The following is a 26,914-nucleotide window of genomic DNA, read 5'->3' on the forward strand; positions in this document are numbered from 1 at the left end:
GTTTTTCTCTCTCTTTCCCTTCTTCCCTATCTTTCTCCTTCTCTCTTTCTCTGTCTCTCTCTGTCTCTCTCTCTGTCTCTCTTTGTTTCTGTGCCTCTTGTCTCTCTCTTCTTTCCCTCCCTCTCTCTCTTTTCCTCCCTCCCCCTCTCTCTCTGGGGGGGGAAGGAACCCCTGAACGGGTGCTGAGTGGTGGGAATCTGACATCTGGAGGCTGACGAGCCCAGGAGCAGCTGGTGGGGAGGCGAGGCATCACAACACCGGCAGCTCTGCAGGAAAAGCAACTGACATCCGGGAGGGGAGAGCAAGCCGATGACAACGCAGGGTCGCATTGTGGCTGCAGGAGGAGGAGACCCCATCTCCCCCATTGTGAAGCATGTTAAATTTCACTGTGCTGCGGAAAGGTCAGGCAGGCCATGGAGGCAGCAACAGCAAATGTACCAAAGGCAGAATGCTGTTTCGCGCAAAGGCAAGTGCAGGGACGCTTCGCTCCCACACTAAGACTCCAGCCATTGACATCACCGTGATAGGGCGACAGCTCTTTCATTCCTCTGCCACGACAGGGAGCCGTGGGTTGCTGACACCTGCACTAGACCATACTGGCTCTTTGGCTATAGGTGAACTGTAAATTGACTGAATTATTATTAAAATTATAAATAAAATAATTTTGAGCACAACTTCAGGAAGAGACAACTACACTAAGAGAACCAATACCATTTTACTATATAACCCATCATTGACCAGGGAACACAATATGTTAAACAATAAAGCACTTTTGACAAATCACAGTAGGATGTTCATTCAATATAATAATAAAAAAAACTAAATAAAACAGACTACGTTTTAGATCATGCATGTACTATATTATAGTCTCTATCAACCTAATCTAACTCAGGAGATTGTTATTTTGGGGTAGAAGGAGATCCATAGTAGCATTCAGGAGGCAAAGTAAATAATTCATATATGACTTCAAGTATTCTTCAAACCAGGCCAATTATAAAATTATCATTTCCCTACTGTATAATTTACTGATGGTCATTGAGAACTCTGTATACAAGCAAAACAATATATCCAGAGTGAAGTACAGATTTTATCTTATTTAAGTTATATTGTTTGATCCGAACTGATTTGATCAGAATTATTTTATTTGCATTAACATGCTCCCCTCCTGATAACATCCTGCTAGATTAGTCAGAAAACATCAATAGATAGAAGTACTGAACAGGTGTTTCTTCCATTTGGTGAAAAATAATTTAGACTAGATGGAGCTATATTATCTATTCACACAAACAAATCATGAACCACATGAACTATGCAGGCTTAAAACCTAAACTACAACACCATCAGAATATACCAATCCTGCTCTACCTAGTATCCTGCAAATATATTGTGAGTTGTAAACTTAATCCATTTTGGAATGACAGTCAGAGAAAGGCTTAGCTAGATCCTGAGGGCAATTAGTGCCTTTGCTTCCATTTATGGGATTGTATTCTTCAACTTTTCACTAAGTGAAGGCCACAAAGGTCTTTTATCTTATCCAAATTACTGTTATGTCAAGCCAATTTGAATATACTTCTGTAAACCATGGAGAAAATGAAAAAGTAAATGCTGATCTATTGAGACAAACATAAAGCAGATTCAATGTAACATCAACTTTTCTAGCAGATTTGAAAGTAAACATTTTAGAAGAAACGATCTTTACATTGATCCCATAAATAAACACATAAGCAATTCCTGCTTGCATCAGAAATGAAATATAGTGTGTCATAGAGAAGAAGGGGTTGACCTACTCTCCAAAGCATCTGAGGGCAGGACAAGAAGTAACAGATGTAAGAACATTAAAGATCCAACCTAGAATTAAGGAGAAATTTCCTGATAGCGAGAAAATTCATCACTATCTTGCTTCAAGAAGTTGTGGATGCTCCATCACTAGAGATTTTCAGGAAGAGATTGGACAACCATTTGTCTGGAATAGTATAAGGTCTTCTGCTCAAGCATGGTTTGGACTAAAAGACCTCCAACGTCCCTTCCAACCTTGTTATTCTATATACTGTGTAAAATACTTGAGTGTTAATTTGACATATTTGAATCAACAAATGGAAGAAACAGCTGTTGAGTATGTTGTTTCAAAATAACTATGATAGAATACAGAATGAAGATTTAAAAGATATGTCAAGATAGGTAAATCTACAATTGTTATTGCTGGGGGAGAATTTCTATGATTAAGGTGAATGTTTTCCCTAGAATGTTATTTTTGCTTTGACAACAGATGTACCATTTAAACAATGGCAAAAAGACATATCTAAATTTGTGTGGCAAGGTGAGTTAAGAACAGGGTGTCACAAGACATTCAAGATAGAGAAGGCTTAGGTCTATCTGATTTGATATTGTATTCTGCAGCTTGTTTAGTTTGGGATGAAGGAGTGGCTGGCACTGAAAAATAAAAGATTGCAACTAGAAGTGCATGACTGAAGGTTTGGGTGGCATGGTTATTTATGGTATGACAAAGTTAAGGTTAATGTAGATTTCAAAAATCATTTTTTGCCAAAAAATGCCAAAAATGCCAACACAGTTCTGGGTTGCATAAACAGAGGGATAGAATCAAGATCACATGAAGTGTTAATACCACTTTATAATGCCTTGGTAAAGCCACACTTGGAACACTGCATTAAGTTTTGGTTGCCAGAATGTATAAAAAATGTTGAGACTTAGAAAGAGTGCAGAGAAGAGCAACAAAGATGATTAGGGGACTGGAGGCTAAAGCATATAAGTTTAAAGCATATCTAGTTTAATGAAAAGAAGGACTAGGGGAGACATGATAGCAGTGTTCCAATATCTCAGGGGTTGCCAAAAAGAAGAGGAAGTCAAACTATTCTCCAAAGCACCTGAGGGTAGAACAAGAAGCAATGGGTGGAAACTAATCAAGGAGAGAAGCAACTTAGAACTAAGGAGAAATTTCCTGACAGTGAGAACAATTAATCAGTGGAACAACTTGCCTCCAGAAGCTGTGAATGCTCCAACACTGGAAATTTTTAAGAAGTAGTTGGATAACCATTTGCCTGAAGTAGTGCAGGGTTTCCTGCCTGGGCAGGGGGTTGGACTAGAAGACCTCCAAGGTCCCTTCCAACTCTGTTATTCTATTCTATTCTATTCTATTCTATTCTATTCTATTCTATTCTATTCTATTCTATTCTATTCTATTCTATTCTACTCTACTCTACTCTACTCTACTCTACTCTACTCTACATGCCATATTGAGAGTATGAAATAAATATAAACTTAGGTTGTGTCTGAAAATGCCTTTATGATGTCATGACATAAAATATATTAAAAAGATTCAAAGTAGATAAAAGGGCTTTTGGTTTTGAACAAGGTACGATGGAAATTGAAATAGAATTACATGAATATGCTATTGCTAAAATGTACAAACTATTATTGAAATTTGAAATAAAAGATGAACAAGTGAAATAATGTGTTAGATATTGGCAACAATAGTCTTCCCTCTGGTCCATTTTTCAAGCGGCAAAATAACTTGAATGTGATTGGCTAGGACTCTTGACAGCTCCCTATAAAAGGGCTGGCTGTCAGAGAGGCTAGCTGCTGGATTGTAAATAGTTGTTAAATAAAGAGCTGTTGTTGAAGCCTGCCTCCTGTCTCTCTATTCACGAGTCTAACACTGGCAATGAAGGTGGGATTCTGAGAGACACGGAGAATCCAAAAAGAGCTGACAACGTGACAATCTAGCCCAGTGGCAAATAGTGAACGGTAGCTATTTTGCGTGCCAAATTCAAGCAGAATGAAGTGCGGCAAGAATTATGGCATTTCACCCACCAATGCCATTCGACCCGGCAAAGGAGAAGTGGGGCACTTATATGACCAGATTTGAGTGCTTCATGGAAGTGAATGATCTCCTTGGGTTGCCGGATAACCGAAAGCGAGAGTTATTCCTGAGCCACTGTGGGCACGATGTCTTCGACAACACCGAAGCCCTATCTGAGCCAACACCGGTACAGTTGGTACTGTGGCAAGTGCTACAAAATGCACTCAAGATGCACTATGCCCCAGCACTATCAAAAACAGTGCGGCGTTATGAATTCCAGCATAGAATACAGCAGGATGGCAAATCCATTAATCAATACATCGCAGCGCTCCGGAAGGCCGCTGCTCATTGCGAATTCAGAGACTTGGACGATATTTTAATTGATCAGATCATTTGTGGCGTAAAAGATCTCCAACTCCAACGGAGACTCTTGGCCAAAACGAATCTGACATTGGAGGCTGTGCTTGACGACGCTCGGGCAACTGAGTCGTCGAACAGAGCGGCCAAGTCACTCCAGAAGCTGGCCACCGTCCCAGCAGCCGCAAAGCCAATGGCCATGGTACATGAAAACCTCTACAACGAAGAGGAAGACGACGGAAGCGGAGACGAAATATACTGCACTGACCGAAAAAGACCCACAGAACAAGAAAATTAAAGGCAACCATGTGCCAGCTACAGGGGTCAGCACCCGAGAGCGTCCTTTCGCTATAGAGATGCCATTTGCCTCCGTTGCGAGCACAAGGGGCATTTGGCAAAGGTCTGTTGAGCAAGCCTGCCCGCTTACCCGTGAACTGGTCCCGACGCACCAAAAACAGAAGGTCCGAGACCTACAAGGCGGGAAGCCTGGAAGCCCAGGCGCGAATCTACCAGTGCAAAGACCCTTGAAACTAACTATCAAACCAGAATAGGGCAAACAAGCGCACCCTGCACGAAGAAGCTTCATGTCACTATCCAACTCGAGGGCTCATCCTGTGACATGGAGATCGATACGGGCTTGTCGGTCACCATAATTTCATGGCAAGCGCTGAAATCTGCAGTTCCCGGCATCCAGAGAACACAGCTAGATTGCTAAGCATTGAAAATCAGCAACTATCAGGGGAACCAAATCCCCGTCATTGGTTGCGGTTCTTTCAAGATGCAGTTCAACAAGTTCCAGGGGAACCTGTCCCTGACCGTCATCGGAGGCAACCTTCTGAACCTCCTTGGGCTTGATTGGTTTGAAGCCCTGGGTCTCGGCATAACTGGCATCAACGCCATCGCCTGTTCCTGGACCAATGATCTCATTCGGGAATTCCAGGATGAATTCAGAGATATTCATTTAATCCAGAGCTAGGCAAGTATATGAGCACCCCCATTTCATTCAGTCTAGACCCCAAGATTGCCCCCATCCAATTAAAGTCCCGAGTCCCCCTTGCCCTTAAACCAAGGATAGACGAGGAATTGGAAAAACTGATAAAGTAGGAAATCCTGGAACTGGTAGACCACGCAAAGTGGGAGACCCCAATAGTGACCCGGTCAAGAGTGATGGGTCAATGCACATCTGTGCAGACTACAAGTGCACAATAAATAAGGCACTCCAGCAGAGCGCGTATCCGGTGCCCATAGTTCAACAACTTTTGCATTCCTTAGGCCCTGGATGCCTCTTCGCAAAATTAGATCTTGTGCAGGCGTACCAGCAGTTGCCGGTAGATGGTGCTACTGCAGAGGCACAGACCATAGTTATGCACAGGGGTGCATTTAAATATCATTGCCTGTAGTTTGGTGTTAACATTGCCCCGGGCCTCTTCCAGAGTCTCATGGAAAGGCTATTGCAAAAAATCCCCGGGGTGGTGCCCTATTTTGACGATGTATTAATCACCGTCAATGAACTGAACTGAAATCCCGTTTACGGGAAATTTTGGAAAAATTCAAATCTGTGGGGCTCTGAGTCAAGGACAACAAATGCCAGATCAGAGTCCCAGAAGTTGAATTCTTGGGCTACCAGATAAACAGGGAGGGAATACACCTGACCCACAGTAAGGTCAGGGCAATTCGGGAAGTCCCCACTCCACGGAACCAGATGGAGTTGCAAGCCTTCCTAGGCTTGCTCAACTTCTACAGTGTCTTCCTAAAGAATAAGGCTGCTGAGCTGCTCCATAAGCTCATGGCCAAAAAGAGTGTGTGGACCTGGGGACCTAGAGAATCTGCCGCTTTTTCGGTGTTAAAAGGCCTCTTGTCCACGGACAGTTTTCTAATCCAGTACAACAACACCCTGCCGTTGGTACCAGTGTGTGACACTTCCCCGTTCGGCGTGGGGGCTGTGTTGAGCCACCACCTCTCAAATGGAACCGAGGCCCCAATCGCGTATTTCTCCAGAACACTGTTTAGTGCGGAGAGGAACTATAGCCAGCTGGACAGGGAAGCGCTGGCTGCAATGGCCGGGGTGAAACAGTTCCACAAGTACTTATTTGGGAGGGATTCTGATTTGGTTACGGATCACAAGTCACTTTTGGGACTCTTGGCTGGGGATCGACTGACTGCTGTGGCCTTGTCACCCCGATTTACGCAGTGGGCCATATTCTTATCCGCCTACAGTTATAAACTGCTGCATCAGCCTGGACGAACATTGGGGCATGTTGATGCCCTCAGCTGTTGCCCGCTGCTGGACTTGTTGGACGACCCAACCCCAGGACTCCCCGTCCTCTTGATAGACTGCCTGGACTCTAGCCTTGTAACCTCCACTAATGTGGCCAAGCACTCGGCTAAGGACACAACATTCAAAACTATATTGAACTGGGTGTGGAAGGGGTGGCCAGAGGGTCCATTCGGGGCAGAATTCAAGCTGTTTGCCAATCGGCAGCATGAAATATCCTCACAAGGGGAGTGTTTGCTATGGGGTAATTGTTCCACAGAGTTTAAGATATTCTGTGTTAAAATCATTACATGAGGGCCATCCGGGGATTGTTCGGATGAAAGCCCTAGCTCGAAGCTTTGTGTGGTGGCCGAATATGGATTGGGAGATCCAAGAGTGGGTAGCCAGGTGCCCGCCCTGTCAGGAGTCACAGCCAGTTCCCCCCGTAGTACCAGCCCAAGAGTGGGAATGTCCCCGGGTCCCCTGGTCGAGGATCCATATTGATTTTGCCAGCCCCTTTCATGGCCAAACCTTCCTCGTAGTTGTGGACACCTATTCCAAATGGATGGCAATCATTTTAATGAGCACCACTATGGCCGAAGCCATAATCAAGGTCCTCCGAAAATTGTTCGCCATTCATGGGTTACCCAATGTCTTGGTGTCAGATAATGGGCCACAACTAACCGCTACACAATTCGAGGGGTTCTTAACAGAACTAGGGATACACCATGCCCTCATAGCACCTTTTCATCTGGCCAGTAATGGCCTGGCTGAAAGATCCATTAGATCAGCCAAAGAGGCATTAGACAGACTGGCACCCGAGGACTGGCAGGAAAGAGTAGATAAATTTCTCCTGTATCAACACATAATACCCAGTGTGGTAGCAGGAAGGAGCCTGGCAGAACTATTAATGGGCCACCGGCTCAGGTCTCTACTTGACCACGTACACCCCAACTATTGCCCAGAAACAACAACAAAAACACAAAACTCCACCAGAACCTTCAACATAGGGGACCTGGTTCACACCCAGAACTTTGCCGAAGGACCATTGTGGTTACCGGGTAAAATCGAAAAAAATCACAGGCTCTAAATCTTACATAGTAAGATTACATGATGGGCACCTATGGAGACGACAAATCAATCAGATTTGAAGCTGTATCAGCCCAGAGATCTCCAAAGACACAATAGAGCAGGAATCTAACTCTAATCCATTCCTAGCAGACTCAAGCCCGATGGAACTGGAGGATGTACCAGATGAGCCAGGAATCCAGCGACGCTCCTCCCACGAACCGGTTCTCGTAGACATCCAGGCCCCACCCGAAAAGTTCCAGGACTTTCCAGGGGCGGAGCAAGAGGCAGCAACAGGAACTCCCTTTCAGCCCACTGCCGCCACGATAACTGAGCTGCGCAGGTCAGGTAGAGCCAGCAAACGCCCCACCTATCTGCGTGATTACGTATGTAAATAGTTGGTTCAAATCAAGAGGGGAGGTGTGTTAGATATTGGTAACAATAGTCTTCCCTCTGGTCCATTTTTCAAGCAGGAAAATTACTTGAATGTGATTGGCTAGACTCCTGACAGCTCCCTATAAAAGGGCTGGCTGTCAGAGAGGCTAGCTGCTGGATTGTAGATAGTTGTTATATAAAGAGCTGTTGTTGAAGCTTGCCTCCTGTCTCTCTATCCACAAATCTAACATAATGTATGATCAAATGGGCTAAAAACTTTGGTTACAATACATAAATAGAATAATGGGAGAATACATGGATGAAAGGATTGAAACTGATTTTGTGTTAAAATCGTAGATAAAACATACGTAGATTTATCGTACATAGATAAAATGATGCACCATTGATATTTACCACCAGAAAAATTGTCTAAAATGTATTAATGTATCTCAAATATATGCTGGAAATTAAAACACGAGGGACTTTTTATCTTGCTTGGTGGGCATGTAAAAAAGGTAAATAACTTGGGATTCAAATACATACATTAATTCAGAAGATTTAAAAAACTAATATACAATTAAAATCAGAAATATTCCTTTTGGGATTGATGGATACAGTTCAAAAAAACTATGGAACTTCGTTTTTATGTATGACAATAGGGCATCACTAGCGCAACAATGGAAAGAATTTATAATATCTACTGTGAAAGAATGGATGGTGAAATTGAGAGTGGCTGGCTTGGCAAAAGTGACAACCTTGATCAGAGAAAAGCCATTGGTTGGTTTTAATCTTGATTGGAAATCTTTTTGAAGTTTTTGCATGAAACAGAAAAAAAATGAAGTTATGACATATGGATCTGATGATTAGAAAAAATGGCAGATAATAGAAAAATGAAAAATAAACCTAGAGTAAGAGTTTAATGTATATTTATACTTATGTATGTTGTAAAAGAAAATCAGAAATAATGTATTTGTATTTCCTTACCTTCTTCCTTCTGCACTTTTGATTTTGATTCTTCTTTCATTCTTCTCTCTTGTATTTCAATTATCAGTTTCTGTTATTTTTTATTTGTTTAATTGAAAATTTTTAATAAAGTTGTCCTTATTTTTTTTAAAGAACAAGAGAACTAGTTCACAGAACAGAGAACTAGAAAGTAAATTTTATGAGCAGAGATGGAAGAAATTGGAAATGTTAAACTTTGGAGAGAGAAATCAGCCTCTACCTTACCACCTACTTTTAATTTGATGGACAAATCTACCAACAAATCAGAGGAACACTTATAGGCTCATCATTCTAAGTATTCATAGCAGAGACTGTAATGCAGCATCTAGAAAATAGAAGACTCCCAAACAAAAGTATGGATCCAGTTTGTAGGTAACATCTTTGTCATAATAAAAAAGGAACAATTAGAGAACATACAGGAAACAACCATCATCTTCAAAGGAAGAAAATTCAAAAGAAGAAAACAACAACATACTACTCTTCCTGGATCTCTTCATCAATAGAGGAAAAGCATACTAACCAAATGCTCCACTACAAAAATAACAATCCAACCTACTAAACAAATGCTCCACTACAAAAATAACAATCCAACCTAAGACAAGAGGACCTATGTATGAATGTTATTCAAATGAGAACAAGTGCACTGCAGCAACCCAAACATTAGAAAAAAGAAACAGACCACCTATATAATACCTTTCAACTAAATAGATACTCATGCAACTTTACCAAAAAGTATCTGACCACCCAATCCACTATAACACAACCAATACAAGCTATGAAAAAAATAATACTGCCATACGTGGAAAAAAAGACCCAGTGTCCCAAGTAGAAAAAACAGGAGTCATCTACAACGTACAGTATAAGGACTACAACAGCCACTATTTAGAACATAAAGACAGAAGACTAGCAAAGAGCATCCATGAGATAGCAATCCAAGGACATGATGAAAATTCATGAATTTCACAATATATTGAAGACCTTGCCATAGTTTCTGTTATGTCCTTATAAGGACATCCGCCCGGATTGGCTGCCAGCCATCGGGCGGGAAAGTTTGAGTCACTGTCAGGGGCGGTGCGACTGCCGGAGCGAATATAAGGAGAGCTCCGGCAGCGCGCAGCCAGTCTTGCTACTGTTTCTAAATAAAGTTATTAATGTAACGAGCTGGTCGCGTCTTCCATTCCTGCGCCGATCTAACACTGGCGACGAAGGACTAGAGCAAGAGACGAACCTCGTGGCGCCAAGCCAACAAGACCAAGACACCGGCACCTGAAACCACCAGTAGGCATTTCCGAAAGCATGGCATCCGCTGAAGTCACTTTGCCAGCCCTTGCTCCTTTCCGCCCAGGGAAGGACAAGTGGAAATCCTACATGGTCAAATTTCGGCAATACCTGAGAGGCAACAACATCAGGGATGCCGACGATGACCGGAAAAAGGGCATCTTCCTGGCCAACTGCGGCTCCGAAGTTCTCGATATGGCCATCGATTTCGTAGCACCACGAGACATCGAAGAAGTACCATGGACGGACCTGCTGCAGATCCTGGAGGACCATTATGCCCCAACAGGAACACCAGTGGCGAACCGTTTCACCTTCCATCAGAGGGATCAGAAGGAAGGTGAGACCATCAAAGAATTCGTGGCCGCCCTGCGCCAAATCGCAGCCAGCTGCGAATTTGACCATGTGGACAACGCCATTGCTGACCGCGTGGTTTTCGGCATGAGGGACAGAGGCCTGCAAAAGAAATTCCTGAGCAGGAAGAAACTCGTGCTCAAGGATGTGGTGGAGGAAGCCACCGCATCCGAAATCTCAGAGAAAGCGGCAGCCGCGGTAAGCAGAGCAAAGGGAATCCACAAGATTCGCACCACAAAGCAATCATCAACTGAGGAGTCCACAGCTGGATCGGAGGAGGAGGAGGAGTCCACCGTCCACAAAGTATGCAGACCCCCAAGGCGGGAAACCGCTCAAAGAAGTTACAAGGGGGAGCGCTGTGCCAGCTGCAGAGGGGACCATGCCAGGGCAACCTGCAAGTGGAGAGATGCGACCTGCAGACGCTGCAACAGAAGGGGTCACATCGCCGAAGCTTGCAGAGCCAAGGAACCAGCCCCAGAACCCTCCAGCCACCGTCCCCGCGAAAATTGAAAGAATACCAGAGATCATCCAAACGGTCCTCTGGCCCATCTAGACGCAGAGACGACAAATTTCCCCGGAGCGGAGCAGTCCACCAGACGACCATCGCCCACACAAACTCGGACAATGCCACCAAGTTCCATGTGACCATCCACGTGGAGGGATCACCCTGCTCAATGGAGGTAGACTCGGGCTCGGTCTACTCCATTATGGATTGGCACCAGCTGAAGCGCCTGCAACCCAGCATCAGCAAACGAGACCTGAAGCCACTACACTCAAAGCTCATCGATTTTGGGGGAAACCCCATCGGAGTCTTAGGAAGAGCAAACATCCGAGTCTCCTACAACGAGTTCCAAGGCAAGCTTCCCATCACAGTCGTGGAGAACAGCCGACTGAACCTGCTAGGAGTGGAGTGGTTTAAGCCGCTGGGCTATCCATCGGAGGCATCCATCAAATTCGCAGGGATGAACTCGACAACCTCATCGAAGAGTTCAAAGAAGTCTTCGATGGTAAACTGGGGAAATTTGTGGGGAGGCCAATCTCCTTTAATCTGGACAAGGGAATCACCCCAATTAGGCTGAAGCCCCGCCGGGTTCCATTTGCCCTGCGGCCAAAAGTAGACGAGCAGCTGGACAAGCTGATCACCCAGGGCGTCCTGGAACCGATCGATCATGCCTCATCGGAGACCCCCATTGTGACCCCACTGAAGCATGATCGGTCTGTGTGCATCTGCGCCGACTATCGTTGTACCATCAACTAGGTGTTGGCACAGAGCGCATACCCAGTCCCAGTGGTGCAATATCTGCTGCATTCCCTGGGAACTGGCTCAATTTTCGCAAAACTGGACCTGGCCCAGGCTTACCAGCAACTGCCAGTGGATGAAAAAACGGCGGAGGCACAAACAATAGTCACACACAGGGGGCATTTAAATGCAACCGTCTCCAGTTTGGAGTCAGCGCTGCCCCCGGCATATTCCAATCAATGATGGAACGCCTTCTCCAAGGCGTTCCAGGGGTGGTGCCATACTTTGACGATGTACTAATCTCCGGAGATTCACAGGCACAACTCCTTGAAAGGCTCAGGCTTGTCCTGCAGCGCTTCAAGGCCAAGGGCTTGAGAGTCAGGAGAGATAAATGCATCCTAGGAGTACAGGAAGTCGAGTTCCTGGGCTATCTCATAGATAGCACTGGCATCCACCCCACCAAATCAAAAGTGAAAGCAATCCATGAAGCTCCGAGCTCCAAAAACAAAACGGAACTTCAGGCATTCCTTGGATTGCTTAACTTCTATGCAATGTTTCTCAAACAGAAAGCCATAGTTGCTGAGCCACTCCACCGCCTGCTGGGGAAAGCGGCTTCCTGGAAGTGGGGCCAAGAAGATGAAGCAGCATTCCGGGCCGTGAAAGGACTTTTAACTTCCAAAAGCGTCCTCATCCAGTACAATGAGACACTCCCCATTAAGCTAACCTGCGATGCGTCCCCTTACGGGGTGGGGGCAGTCCTCAGCCACGAACTGCCCAACGGCTCCGAAGCCCCAATAGCCTACTTCTCAAAGACCATGTCCGGCGCGGAACGCAACTACAGCCAGCTGGACAAAGAAGCCCTGGCCATCGTTGCAGGAGTGAAACGCTTCCATGAATACCTCTACGGGAGGAGTTTCACCATAGTAACCGACCACAAGCCACTCCTGGGGCTCCTCGCAGGCGACCAACCCACCCCGACCTTCATGTCCCCGCGGATGACAAGATGGGCCATCTTCCTAGCCGGCTACTCCTACAGGCTCGTGCACCAGCCAGGCACAGCCATAGGAAACGCCGACGCGCTGAGTAGATGCCCATTGAAGGATCCAGTAGAAGACCCAGCCCCCACGCTCCACCTCTTCCACATAGACGACGACGCCAGCTGTCCAGTCTCATCCGCAGATGTGGCCGTCCACACCCAAAAGGACCCCACACTCCGCCAAGTGAAGTCCTGGGTCCTCAGGGGGTGGCCATCTGAGAAGACGGAGGAAAAGTTCAGCCCATTCGTCAGAAAGCAGAAGGAGCTGTCCACAATGAAGGGCTGTTTGCTATGGGGAGACAGGGTGCTGATTCCAAGCACTCTGCAACGGCGGGCGCTAGAGACATTACATAAAGGGCACCCCGGCATCGTCCGCATGAAGGCCCTGGCACGGAGTTACGTCTGGTAGCCCTCACTGGACAGAGACATCGAAGAATGGGTCTCCAGATGTGACCCGTGCCAAGAAGTACGCCCAGCACCACCACAAGCCGAAACAGCGAAGTGGGAGACCCCCAGCAACCCCTGGTCGAGGATCCATATCGACTTCGCGGGTCCGATGCAAGGGCGCCACCTACTCATTGTCGTCGATGCCTTCTCCAAGTGGCTCGAGGTGGTACCCATGGCATCGACCACAACGGAAGCGATGATCCGGGCCCTGCGCCGCCTTTTCGCCACCCATTGACTGCCGGATGTGCTGGTCTCCGACAACGGTCCCCAACTCACATCCCTGGCCATGGAGGCATTCCTGGCAGGACTGGGCATCCACCATGCCCTGTCCGCCCCGTACAGGCCGGCTGGGAACGGACAAGCGGAACGAATGGTGAGACTCACCAAGGAGGCACTCACCAAGATGGGCACGGGCGACTGGCAGGAAAGAATAGACAAATTCCTCCTCACCCAGCACATCACGCCGCATGCCACCACCCACAAGAGCCCGGCCGAATTGTTGATGGGCAGAAGGTTGAGGTCACCATTGGACCGGCTGCACCCCCAATACAGCTCAGAAGTGACCGCAACGGCCAGCCGCCCGCTGCGCGCCTTCAGCAAGGGAGATTCGGTTTTCGTGTTAAACTTCCACGGCTCTCCTAAGTGGCTGAAGGGGAAGATAGACAGCACAACCGGCCCAAAGTCCTACACCGTGGAGCTGGAAGATGGACAGGTCTGTAGACGTCACATTGACCAGCTCCGGAAAAGGTGGGGGGAGCGCAAGAAAACCAGCCTGACGAGGGAGGCCTGCAACACCCCGACGAGGTAAGCCTGCAACACCCCGACGAGGTAGGCCTGCAACACCCCGACAGGGTAGGCCTACAACACCCTGGTGAGGTAGGCCTATGACACCCCGGCGAGGTAGGCCTACCACACCCCCCGGCGAGGCAGACCACCGCCACCCTGACGAGGCCGGCCAAGCACACTACCAGGTGCTAACACACCGACAGTCCAGAGCAGTAGACTGGGGCCAGCCACATGGGGGATGGCAACACCAACCCAGCGAGGTGGGCACCCGGCCCGACAGGGCGAGGGACCACCAAAACAGCCCACGAGTAGACCGGGACATACCCCGAAAGGGAGCATCGCACCCATCCGGCAAAGGCAATCAGTGACAGCCCTGCCAGGGAGACCTCCACTACAGGCAAGTAGACCGGGGACCATCTGAGGTGGGCACACCACAGCCTATGGGTGAGGGTGGCACACAACTCCCCGGCGAGAGGGACCCCCGCCCAGCACAGAAGACAACCCGGCAACAACAACCCAGCCCAGATGACCCCAGCCACCAACCTGCGGTAGACCAGGGACTAGGGCGAAGGGAAAGCCGACAACAACCTGGCCAGGGAGGCCTGCGCCACCCCGGCAGGGGAGACCTCCACCGACCCGGGGAGGTAGCCCCACAACGACATCCCAACCAGGTTGACCACCGCCGACCCGACGGGGTAGGCCAACGCCAGCCCGACCAAGGGGACCTGCGCCACCCCTGCGAGGTCGGACAGCACGACCCGAGCCAACACCATCCACCGCTGGCAGACCAGACCCGAGGGCACCGATCCGAACCACCCCCCAGACGACAACGAGCCGAACCGCAGCCGAACCGCAGTGCCCGGGAGACCGGGGAGGAGCAAGTGACAGCCTGGGACCTACCGAGACTCAGACGCTCTTCCCGGGTCGGAACCGAGCAGCCTCAACGAGACGATAGATCCACAGGCCAGGAGGAAGACCACCAGAACCAGCCATCCAAGGTCTGCGGTCCGGCCGGAGGCGCTGAGGGTGACCCCGCACACTCGCCAGCCGAACCGAGCCCAGTTCCGGGGAGGGAACCAGGAGACACAGGTGCCCCGTCCGTCCGGGTTGGGGACGAGGAAGAAGTGAGACTGCGCAGGTCAACTAGGGTGCCAAGGCGTCCTACGTATCTGCGTGATTACGTGACTTTGATTGATGAACATTGACTGTTTTCGGACTAAGAGGGGAGGAGTGTTATGTCCTTATAAGGACATCCGCCCGGATTGGCTGCCAGCCATCGGGCGGGAAAGTTTGAATCACTGTCAGGGGAGGTGCGACTGCTGGAGCGAATATAAGGAGAGCTCCAGCAGCGCGCAGCCAGTCTTGCTACTGTTTCTAAATAAAGTTATTAATGTAACGAGCTGGTCGCATCTTCCATTCCTGCGCCGATCTAACAGTTTCAACTGGGAAACTGAGCATTTTAGGCCAAATTAAATAAAAAAATGCTAGCGAATTCCTGGAAGGTTTGTACTCAGACAAATCAGCCATCAATAGGTACATAGAGATAAACAATATTTACATTCAAAAGAAACAATGAAAAAGCTAAAAAGGAAACAAAAGATCAGAAAATTTCCTATCAGCAATCAATACTCAGATAACAAAACAATCAAGTACTATTAGCAAATCAGTAGTATAAAACAGCCTAATCAAAGAACTACCAAGGAGAAAACCACACACCCCAGTAATATTGACAGAGCAAGTCACCAAATATAAACAAAGAGCAAACCCTGCTCCCTTCCAGCCCTGAAGATGTTACCTAGTCAGATAATGAAATGTCTGCAAGCAAACAATCAAGCTCAGACTCCAAAGGTTTAATTTGGATTCTAGCATTAAGCAGTAGGTTGAATTCAATGGCCCTTTCCAACTCTTGATTCTGTGCTGTGTAAATTCTTTGTCATGTTGTTTCTCTTGTGCCGGGATGGAGTTAATTATTTCCAATTGAATCTAAGTATATTTTCAGAATGAGGGGGAAGCCCAGATATAGCACTTCTTAGCTTTACAAGCATCCTTGCTGTGCTGCAATTAGGAATGTCACAGCACCAATTGTCTTCACAACTGCAAGGCAATCTAATGGCTTAATAAACAACACTTTTCCCCCCTACAAAATGAGTGTCTACACATGCTAAATTTGCAGCATTAATTAAAAACATTATTTCTCAGTGGCTTTTGGGAATATAAGAGCACATTATGCTGCAGCAAGTTCAGCAGAAAATGTGTGTTTATGGAGGTTTGAAGCAGCACATGGTCTAGGTAGAGGTGGTTTTTTTTTTAATTTTGTGCTCACCAGATATTTTAGATTATAACTAGTACTTAGAACTATGCAAGTTGAAACCAGTGGCCTCAAGGGCTCAAGTCTGAAGGACAATTAGTTGGCTTCCAGACAGTGATCCTAGTACTTATTAGATCAAAAAGCATCTTGGTTCTATAATCATGGGATCTCTTTCTCCCTAGCAGATTTTTTTCTCATAAAAAAACACTGAAAATATTGTCACATATTGACGCTAACTTGTTGACACTACACGATGAAGAAGTGTCAGTATGTTAGAAAAACAGCATCTGAAATTATCACAGTCTTGGAAGGGTTAGGATATGGAACATAAACATAAACATAAATAGTTGAACATATTCAGGTATCTTGGCATCACATCCTGACTTCCACTTTCTTCATTGGCTTCTGTGGAGAATTCTTATTAGAAACTTAAAAAGTTAATAAATCCATGGTGAGAAATTATGAATTTATTTATTTATGTGCTTAATAATTTGCCTTCCATTTCCTTTTTCAGTGAATAGACTGATAACTATTTATTGTTCTTGTTCTTTTAACCTGGGAAGTAAATCTCCTCTTATTAAGAGCCCTGGTGGCGCAGTGGTTAGAATGCATGTACTGACTGCTGGCTGACTGCAGTTTGGCAGTTCAAATCTCACCAGGCTCAAGGCTGACTCAGCCTTCCATACTTCCGAGGCTGGTAAAATGAGGACCCTGATTGTTGGGGGCAATATGTTGACTGTAAACCACTTAGAGAGAGCTGTAAAACACTGTGAAGCAGTATATAAGTCTAAATGCTATTGCTATATGTTGGTATATTGAACACTCAAAGCTGCTGACAATGACCCTAACTTCTAACCCCCAAACATTAAGGAGTTTAAAACATAGGCTAACATTGACATTAAAGTAAGTACTAAAATCAAAACCTTGCAAAGGAGATACAGATAGTCCTCGACGTACAACATTCGAAGTTACAATAGCACTGAAAAATGTGACTAATAATCGGTTTTCACACTTACAACTGTTGCAACATGCCCCTGGTCACGTGATCAAAATTCAGGCACTTACCAACTGGCATGTATTTATGACAGTTGCATGTCCTGGGGTCATGTAATTACCATTTGTACCCTTCCAACAAGCAAAGTCAATGGGGGAAGCCAGATTCACTTAACGACTTTATGATTCACTTAATGACTTGATTATTCACTTAACAACTGCAATGATTCACTTAATAACTAAAATGGGGCACAATTTACTTAACAGCTGTCTTGCTTAGCAACAGAAATTTTGGGCTGATAAATCAAGGATTACCTGTATCTCCTTGCATTATCTAAGCATTCAGAGCTTGGGACCCAAATTTATCACTCAAAAAAATAGGTCTCATAACCTAAGAGTAATGAGAAGATCCTTCTACACATCCAAGAAAAACAGGATCTGAGATCAAGAGATCTTCAAAGTGGGCATTTCCTGCAGATCTTAACTTTCAGGCCATTGTTAGATTTGTATTCCACCTTTCCTTCAGGAATTCAAGATAGCATGCATAGCACTTTCTCTTCCAATCCTTTAATACTGTGCTAATCTTTTGAACTGAGAATAAGAGAGATGCAAAATTGCATAGAGAAATGTTGTATTTGAAGTTGGCCTTCCTGATATAGGCCTTCACCACAACATCACATTCACCACACATCATTCCATCTTTAAATATAAACTTTCCTTAAACTGTTGTCAAATTCTTCCTGATATTGGGTTTAATGTGTCTATTTCCCACATTTTCTCCGTGGTGGACCTCAACAGCTGACATACTACTTATATTGCTGTTGTAAGCAATTGCTGTTATTTTATTATTTTATAATAAAATAAAGAAATAAGAGAAAACACATGTGGGATTTCCAACCCACCACTCATCCAGATGCTAAGTAGCCTAAAACCATTTACCAAATTCACTGCATCTCATCTTCAGAATATGCCTTTTGAACTGCATAAAGTCAAATCACCAAAAAGATAACTTTAGTATCTAAATCTAGATATTTGCATAAACAGCCACATGCCAGATAAGACAAAGTCACCTTTTATAAGATAGGCAGCTATAGGTAAATGTGAGGAATAAATAAAATTCACCTTTTCCAGGACAGAGGCAGTATCCCTAGAAACTGTAGAAATGAATCAAACCTGCTTCTCAGAAATGACAAGAACTAACTATCCTGATAAGCAAATCTTCTATTATTGAAACACAGCTCCTTCCATAACAAACAGGTATAGTAATAATTCCCTTTATGGTCTTGCAGATACTGTAGATACTTTCAGCAGAGAATATTCAATATCTGTACTGTGTATTTACTGAACTCAAAGCACCAAGTTCTTTGAAAGCAGACAAGGAAATTAAATAGGTAGAGAATCATAATGGCTTGTTATACATAAGTACTGTCAAAGACTAAGATGGGGAATACCATAAAGTTCATAGATCCAACATTGTTGTTTGTAATGCTTCTTTAACCTTGAATTCAACCAAAGTTCTAATCTGGGGTTCTAATCTAGTTTTCCCCATTTTTCAAATATGCTAGACTGTAAATCCAGTTGCCTAAAAGTACTGAAAGATGCTGTTTGAAGAACACTAGCTTCATAAAAACTATTCCAATCTCAGTGTTTACTCTTTTAAGTAGTAGCCAGTCACCCCAAATCAGTGAATGATCCATTCTAGATGACTATTAACCATAAATTAGTTGAGAATTTCAAAGGATAAATTGGGAGGGTGAAGATCTGATGGATAAAAATCCTTTCTTGAGGGACTGTAGAGAGCGAGAGAATTACATGCAAGACAGGACACATCCATAACCCCCCTAATATTACTCCCCCAATCTAGTGCTTCTAAATGACCTGCCCAACAACTTTCGTACTCTCCAACTAATAGAATCATGTTTCTTTCTTTTACATCCAGAAACATTATGTCAGGGAAGGCTGATATTGTTGAAGAGAAAAACCTCTCCAGCTTTCCTCAAAACTGATGCCTCCTCTTGTTGGAGTATAATTTTTAGAATTCTCGCCAATAGAAAAGCAGACTTCAGAATGCTGAGCTAAGACTTAACCTAGATATTTTTACATCATATCCCTGAGTGTGTGATCCATAGATTCTAGCCATCAAGTCCTGCCCATCCATCTGTCATTTTTCAACCAAAGCTAAAATTTGTTTGCTTATTTATAGGTTGTTTTTTAATACTGTGTATTCCTTCAGATTATATCCATTTAAAGCAGTGCAGTTGGACTAGATGAGTGGCGGATGACCGCTTGCAAAGCCGACAAGGATGGGGAAACTCAGTGTCCTCCAGAGACTGGGCGTGCTGGTTTGGGTTTAGGAAACCCAGTCATTTGCAGGCATAGGCTAGGAAAATCTGCGCTAAAACGTTTTCCTTCTTTCCCCGCGCCCTCCGTTAGATCTTCACTATCACCAGCTAGCAACACCACCCCTTTCTCCGAGAAGTGGCAGACACGGAGGCTCGTCTGTTATCACTGCAGAATGGTCACCTTGTCGGTTCAGGGGAGGGAGAGGGAGCGGACCCCCATTTTGCGCCGCACGCCTCTCTCACGCATGCACCATGTGGGCCTCCCCCTGCTCATTCCCCAGTTTCAGCCGCGGAAAAGTGGGTCACGCAGATCGCTGCAAAATCTAGGGTGGCGGAATGCAGGTTGCCCCATATGCCCCCCCCCCGTTCCTTTCCCTGCAGCTATAGCCAGGGACTCCTCTGTCTCTCCTCTCCCCGCCCCCCGCGCTTCACCTTCTTCCGCATGAGATCAGCGACTGATCCCCTCCCAGCACGTTAGGCGTCTCCCGCGCATCGCCGCGCCGTTTTCCACAGGGGGGCCGGGGGGAGGGAGATCACTCGTTCTCCTTCTAATCCAGCCCATGGAACGGCTCTTCTTCAAGGCTGGAACCGAGAACTCGAGGATGCGGACTCGAGGCAGGTGGGAGGACGAGCTGGGGGATGCCTGAAAGGCGAACCACGACTCATCTCCATGCCACCCACCGAGTTTTCTCCGGCAATCGCTTGAGAAACCAAAACAGCCCTAAAGCCCTTTTTGACAGAAATGGCTCGTTAAAATCAAAGGCGCGCACACACCCCAATCAACTTTCCGCACAGTTCATCTCGGCCCAGGAACCTTCCCCTTCCTTTACCCCCCGTGTCGGCGAATCTGTCCCATCTGCACTTCCCGCAGAGGGGAAAACTTTCGTCTGCCGAAGCTGCATCTTTTTCCAGCAGAAAGAAAGGCGGCGTGGGGGTGGGGGGGGGAGAGATCGGGAATAGCCGCGTTCAGAGATTCAGGGCCACACCTCCCCGAGATGCCCAAACAGCACCATTTTATCTTCCGCGCCTACTCCACCACCACCACCCGCTTGGTACCAGCATTTCACCCATCAGAGCAAATCTCGCTTCTACTCCCCATTCTGAAAAAGCGAAGGAAAAAGACAGCCAACAGCCATCCACAGATTGCCTCCCAGGCGATTCCCCTTAAGAGCCATACGAAAAAGAGCGGAGGTTAAGGTGAACCAGCGCCGAGGTCGCCTCAAGGAGAAGGAAGGGAGAAGAAGGTGTCTTCCACTTACGCACTGCCTCCTGCTTGGGATCCAAACTGTGTAAAATGGTTTGGACGCCGCCAATCCGGCTGTGGAGCGCCTGGACCCTGCGGTGAGTGAGCTGGATCTCGCTCTCGATTTCTTGGAAAAGGGTGCAGGCGTGCTTGGCCACATCGGAGAGTTGCCGGAGGATCCGCGAGAGAGCCACATTGCTGACCGAGCATAGATCCAAAAGCATCAACGCCGCTGCCTCCTGGTTCTCCTTTCCTTCGGCGGGCAACGCTGCAGCCAGCCCAGCCGGAACCTCTTCCTCCGGCTCGTCCATCGCCTCCCCGGGCTCTCCTCGGAAGCTCACTGGCTGAGGAAGCTCAACTCCGGAGTTCTCGTCTAGCACCGAGGCGATGTGCTGCCGCCGGCACAGCCTCTGGGGCTTCACGATCCTCTTGGCGAAGGGCATGACCAAAGCCTGCGGCGTCACACTCTGTGTGGATGTCGCCGCTTCCCCGCCCGCTTCTTCCTTCCCAGCCCAAAAGCCAGCAGTCCGAGCCGCCAGCCTCCACTGTCCGGACTCTTTGCAACCAGACTGCGGGATCGGCGGCTGCTTCCACCGCCTCTTCCAAACCCTTCACTTGCTTACAGCCGGCATCGGCAGGCGCGTTATTCCCCCATGGCGATCTTCTTCGCCGCCTGGATCCTTTCGCTTTTGGAAAGCGACCGCTGCGCCGCGTCCCCAGCCACCTTCGCCGCCGGTTTATCGGTTGCTTCCCTAATCGCTCCCTCCTTCCCTCTTTTCCCTGCTCTCTGCAAGCTTCCTCCTTCTGTCTCTCGCCTCTTGCTTCCCGACACAGCTCCAGCTTTCAACGCGAGAGAACGGGATGGATTTTTAAAAGATGGCTTGAAAACCCGGAGAAAGGAATTCGCCCAAAGCTTTTGTGAGGAGGAGCAGGCAGGCAGGGAGAGACACCCGCGATCTCATAAAAGAGAAAGCGAGAGGTATTCCCCCTCATGACCGCATGGAGTCACTGCAGATTCCGAGCAGCCGCTGTGTGCCAATGCACCATCAATGGGCAATAGGAAGAAAACGGAAGGAAGGTAGAGGAGGGAAGCCTTTAAAAGTTTGACAGCTAAAGCAAAACACCTCTTGCAAGATGGGGTTCATAAAGACAGCAAGAGGTGCGCGCGCATTTAAAATAGCATGCATAAAAGACTGATGATGGAGGATTTTCCCCCTAGGAATATCTTTGTGGTTTAGGCTGCAATCCAATCAGAGTTAAAACTAAATACCTAGGAGAGGAATTAACAATCACCTGATTTGTGCTCTTGTATGCATAAACCTCAGTTATCATGCCCAAGAACATTAGAGTTGGATCCAAAACCATCAGAAGAACATGAGACTGCAACTTCTTACTGCTGAAGGGTATGGCTTGAATAATGGTCAGATATAAGTGAAGGAAAATTAACTCCTCTTCTTCAATGGAATTAAAAAGAATTTAAAATGCCCTCCACTTGAATTGGATTTCCATAGTTTCCATGGCCTTTAATTTAGTAGTCTATCTTAGAACTCTACAATTTCTTGGATATCTAACATCCAAAACCTGATTGACCCCACTTACCGATAGTATCCAGGTCCCCAGGTACCCCCACTAGTAATGGGGTAAATGTTTAGCTGACTACCAGTTTCAGCCCAAGGAGAGTGAACTCAGTGATATCTTCTTCCTGAAATCAGAGTTCCAGAATCACAATCTCTAATTCCCACCTAGCTAGTTGAGAGTTCTGATACTTGTAGTCCCAACTTCTTTCTACCACACCAGGTCATCAGCCAAATAATAAGACTGCAACAAACATCCATGCCTCCTGAGTTTTGAAATTATTTGAATGTGATTTGTTCATGACTCAGGTCATAAATCCCTTCTTTTGAGAGGTTCATCTTTTGACAGGAAGTTTAAATTACTTTTGCTACTAGTGATGTTCTGTTTGTTTTCAAAATACTAAAAGGTATATAGAAGATAAGGCTGAGGACATTCAACTTCAAGCCCATCCTCAGCCTAGAAAATCACTGGCTGGCAGTTAACCCAAGCAACCTTTTTGAACTGTTTTGCAGGGATGAAAAGTAAAAGGATTTCCACATAAACCACCCTGAGCTCTTAGAAAAAAAGGAGAATATAAATCTAAGCAATAGATAATTAAATCTCACTAAATAAGTATAATAAATCAAGGAAGGAAATCAACAACTGGCAGTTAACCTGAACATGTTTTACTGCAGGTTTGAAAGGAAACTACAGCCACCTATCTCCACAACCCCCATCTCAGACACACTAACAACAGCCAAGCCTCCTACAACTGACCCCATCCCATTGGGTTCACAACCCCTAGTGATCACAGAAAAGGAAATGCAAGACCTATTTCACAGACAAAAGCCAGGAAAAGCTCCAGGCCCAGACAAGGTAACTCCTTCTTGCTTAAAAGTCTGTGCTGACCAATTGGTCCCCAACTTCACCCGAATCTTCAACAAATCGCTAGTGATGTGCTATGTTCCTTATTGCTTCAAACACTCTACTATCATCCCAGTGCCGAAGAAGCCCACCATCAAGGAACTGAACGACTACAGACCAGTTGCTCTAACATCTGTAGTTATGAAAACCTTTGAAAGGCTAGTGCTGTCTCACTTGAAAACCATCACGGATCTGCTGTTAGACCCCCTGCAATTTGCATACCGAGCAAATAGATCAACAGATGATGCTGTTAATATGGCTCTGCACTACATCCTACAATATCTTGAATCTCCAAAGGGTCCTCTTTGTAGACTTTAGTTCAGCATTCAACACCATCATTCCAGACATTCTTCTAACTAAGCTAAAACAGCTAATGGTACCTGAAGACACCTGTAAATGGATCATAAGCTTCCTAACAGACAGGAAGCAGCAGGTGAAACTAAGCAGAATCACATCAGATACCTGTACAATTAGCACAGGGGGCCCACAAGGCTGTGTGCCCTCTCCACTTCTCTCTATATACCAATGACTGCATCTCAAATGATCCATCTGTTAAACTACTGACATTTGCAGATGACACAACAGTGATTGGTCTCATTCGAGACAGTGATGAATCCTTGTACAGATAGGAGGTTGAACAACTAGCCTCGTGGTGCGACCAGAACAATTGAACACACTCAAAACCGTAGAAATGGTGGTGAACTTTAGGAGAAACCCTCCCATATTACCACCTCTTACAATACTAGACAACACAGTATCAACAGTAGAGACCTTCAAATTTCTAGGTTCTACCATATCTCAAGACCTAAAATGGACACCTTACATCAAAAACGTCATCAAAAAAGCACAACAAAGAATGTTCCTTCTGCACCAACTCAGAAAGCTCAAACTGCCCAAGGAGCTGCTGATACACTTCTACAGAGGAATTATTGAATCTCTCATCTGCACCTCTATAACTGTCTGGTTTGGTTCTGCAACCCAACAAGACAGACACAGACTTCAGAGGATAATTAGAACTGCAGAAAAAACAGTTGCTGCCAATCTGCCTTTCATTGAGGACCTGTATACTGCACGAGTCAAAAAGAGCGCTGTGAAAATATTTACAGACCCCTCACATCCTGGAGATAAACTGTTTCAACTCCTACCCTCAAAACGATGCTATAGAGCACTGCACACCAGAACAACTAGACACAAGAACAGTTTTTTCCCCGAATGCTATCACTCTGCTAAACAAATAATTCCCTCAACACTGTCAAACTAGTTACTAAGTCTGCATTACTATTAATCTTCTCATTGTTCCTATCACCCATCTCCTCCCACTTATGACTGTAACCTTGTTGCTGGTATCCTTACAATATATATTGACTGTTTCCTAATATGATTTGATTGCTTATTTGTTCCCTATGACTATCATTAAGTGTTGTACCTTATGATTCTTGATGAATGTATCTTTTCTTTTATGTACATCGAGAGCGTATGCACCAAGACAAATTCCTTGTGTGTCCAATCACCCTTGGCCAATAAAGAATTCTATTCTTTTCTATTCTATAATGTGGATATACTTTTGATACACTAAGTTGTTCTAGGAATTTTGGAACACAGAACAATAGGTCCTAATAAGTACAATAAAACTGTTTCCAGAGAGATAACACTGTTAGATTTTAGCAGCAAGAAAAACAACAAAGAGTTTTCTGGCACAAAAACACAAGTGATAATAAATTGCTTTAAGGGGCCACAAAAATCTTTTTAAAGTATATATATAATAAAAGATTATAAAGCCTTTTGTACATTAATCAATTTGCAGGATCAATTGCCAACAGGAAATGGATGTCTGGAATTGCCCAGGAAATGTCCCCAGAAAGATATAGTATTTGAAAGCCGTAATTCCTAATTAATCATTGACATTTTATGCAGTTAGGAATTTATCATAGATATGCCTCCCACAAGAGTTTGCTTATCACAGTAACTTGCAGATTGTATTGCTTCCATCAGTAGATGCTGGGACCACATCCACAGCCTTGTGCTCCAGTCCCTTTTGGCAGCCATCCAGCCTCCTCTAATTTGATGGCAAATGGCTCTCCTTTTTCAAAAAAGTAAAAAAGCTGAGCTGAGACTTTAACAGTATGTTTACATAATTCCCACAGAAAAGACAACCCTTCCTTTGTAATGACTATATTTGCTTAGTGCCATGGCCCAAGTAGCTCTTCATTGCCACACCTCAGCAGCCCCTAGCCATAAAATCATTATTTACCTTTAAGTTACACATGTTTGTGCAAACATATGTCAGATGGCACATTAGGCACAACCTTGCTGAAGCAACACAGATCTGGGTCTACTCAGTACCATAGATGAAAAATCCATTTGAATTCTATGGGTCCATCTTAGGGTTTCCCAGTTGCAGAAAGGTATCACTGTACTACACAAATGGCTAGGTTCACACAATAAGGTAAGTCAAAGCCAAAAATATATTATTATTTTTCACTGTATTAAAAACAACAAATGTATGTACAAATTAAGTATATATGAATGTATGTACTTTAGAACTGGGCAATCCATGATTCTATGAATTTTCACATGTCTCCATGTCTCATGCTTCCAGATGTTTTGTACAAATGATGCAATTTGTGCCATTTGCACAATGGTGTCATGAAGTGTATGACACCCCCCCTCCCTTTGTGCCTAATAATGGATGCTGGTCAGGTGTGAAATGCTCCCGGTTCGGACCAGATCGCCCAATCCGGTAGCGATGGCGGCGGGTGGTTCAGAGAACCAGTAGCAAAAATCCCTGCCCCCCCGCAATACCCAGCTGAGCTGTGCGATCATCAGAGGCTTTTTTTTTCTTTTAAAAGCATTTTTTCTACAACCTCTTCAACCGAAAAAAATGCTTTTAAAAGTTAAAAAAAAGCCTCTGATGATCACGTGGCTCAGCTGGGATCATCAGAGGCTTTTAAAAGCATTTTTTCTACAACCTCTTCGGCCGAAGAGGTTGTAGAAAAAAAAAAGCCTTTAAAAGCCTCTGGCGATCCCAACTGAATTGCCTGATCGTCAGAGGCTTCTAAAAGCCTTGTAGAGGTTTTTCTACAACCTCTTAAGGTTGTAGAAAAAATGCTTTTAAAAGTAAAAAAAAAAAGTTGGCCATGCCCACCCAGTCACATTACCATCATGCCCACCAAGCCACGCCCACAGAACTGATAGTAACAAATTTTAGATTTCACCCCTGATGCTGGTGGATTAAAGTAAATTCCACTATGTGTTTTGGATTAGACGCCTCCCCCCCAATTTCTAATAGCTGAATCAACTTCAATTATGGCTTAACTTAAACTCTCAATGTTCCCTAATAGTTTTTATCATAAACATAAGTAAAACATTGTTTTAAGATGCCGTCTGGATGACAGTGCTCAATATGCAATGTTACTTAGCTACAATCATTCATGCCCTTATTATCACCCAATTGGACTACTGTGATGCCATTTATATGGGGCTGCCCTTGCATCAGTGAGATGTGTGGCAAAACAATTCAATACATTTAATAAATAAAT

The 26,914-nt window shown here is 45.4% G+C and overlaps 1 protein-coding gene across 2 annotated transcripts in view; it reads right to left on the bottom strand.

The window, feature by feature from the left end:
* NHS (NHS actin remodeling regulator) overlaps window positions 1-21,888 on the bottom strand; it is a 540,422-nt gene extending 518,534 nt beyond the window's left edge. For both annotated transcript variants that reach the window (XM_034434594.3, XM_034434585.3), the window contains exon 1: window positions 20,914-21,888. In XM_034434594.3, the coding sequence (XP_034290485.1) occupies window positions 20,914-21,340 (427 nt within the window). In that variant the 5' untranslated portion in view covers window positions 21,341-21,888. The remainder of the gene's footprint in view (window positions 1-20,913) is intronic.
* Window positions 21,889-26,914: the final 5,026 nt, after the last annotated feature.

The sequence above is a fragment of the Pantherophis guttatus genome, chromosome 5 (genome assembly GCF_059756535.1).
Source record: "Pantherophis guttatus breed Tessera chromosome 5, ASM5975653v1, whole genome shotgun sequence".
NCBI classification, from domain to species: Eukaryota; Metazoa; Chordata; class Lepidosauria; order Squamata; family Colubridae; genus Pantherophis; species Pantherophis guttatus.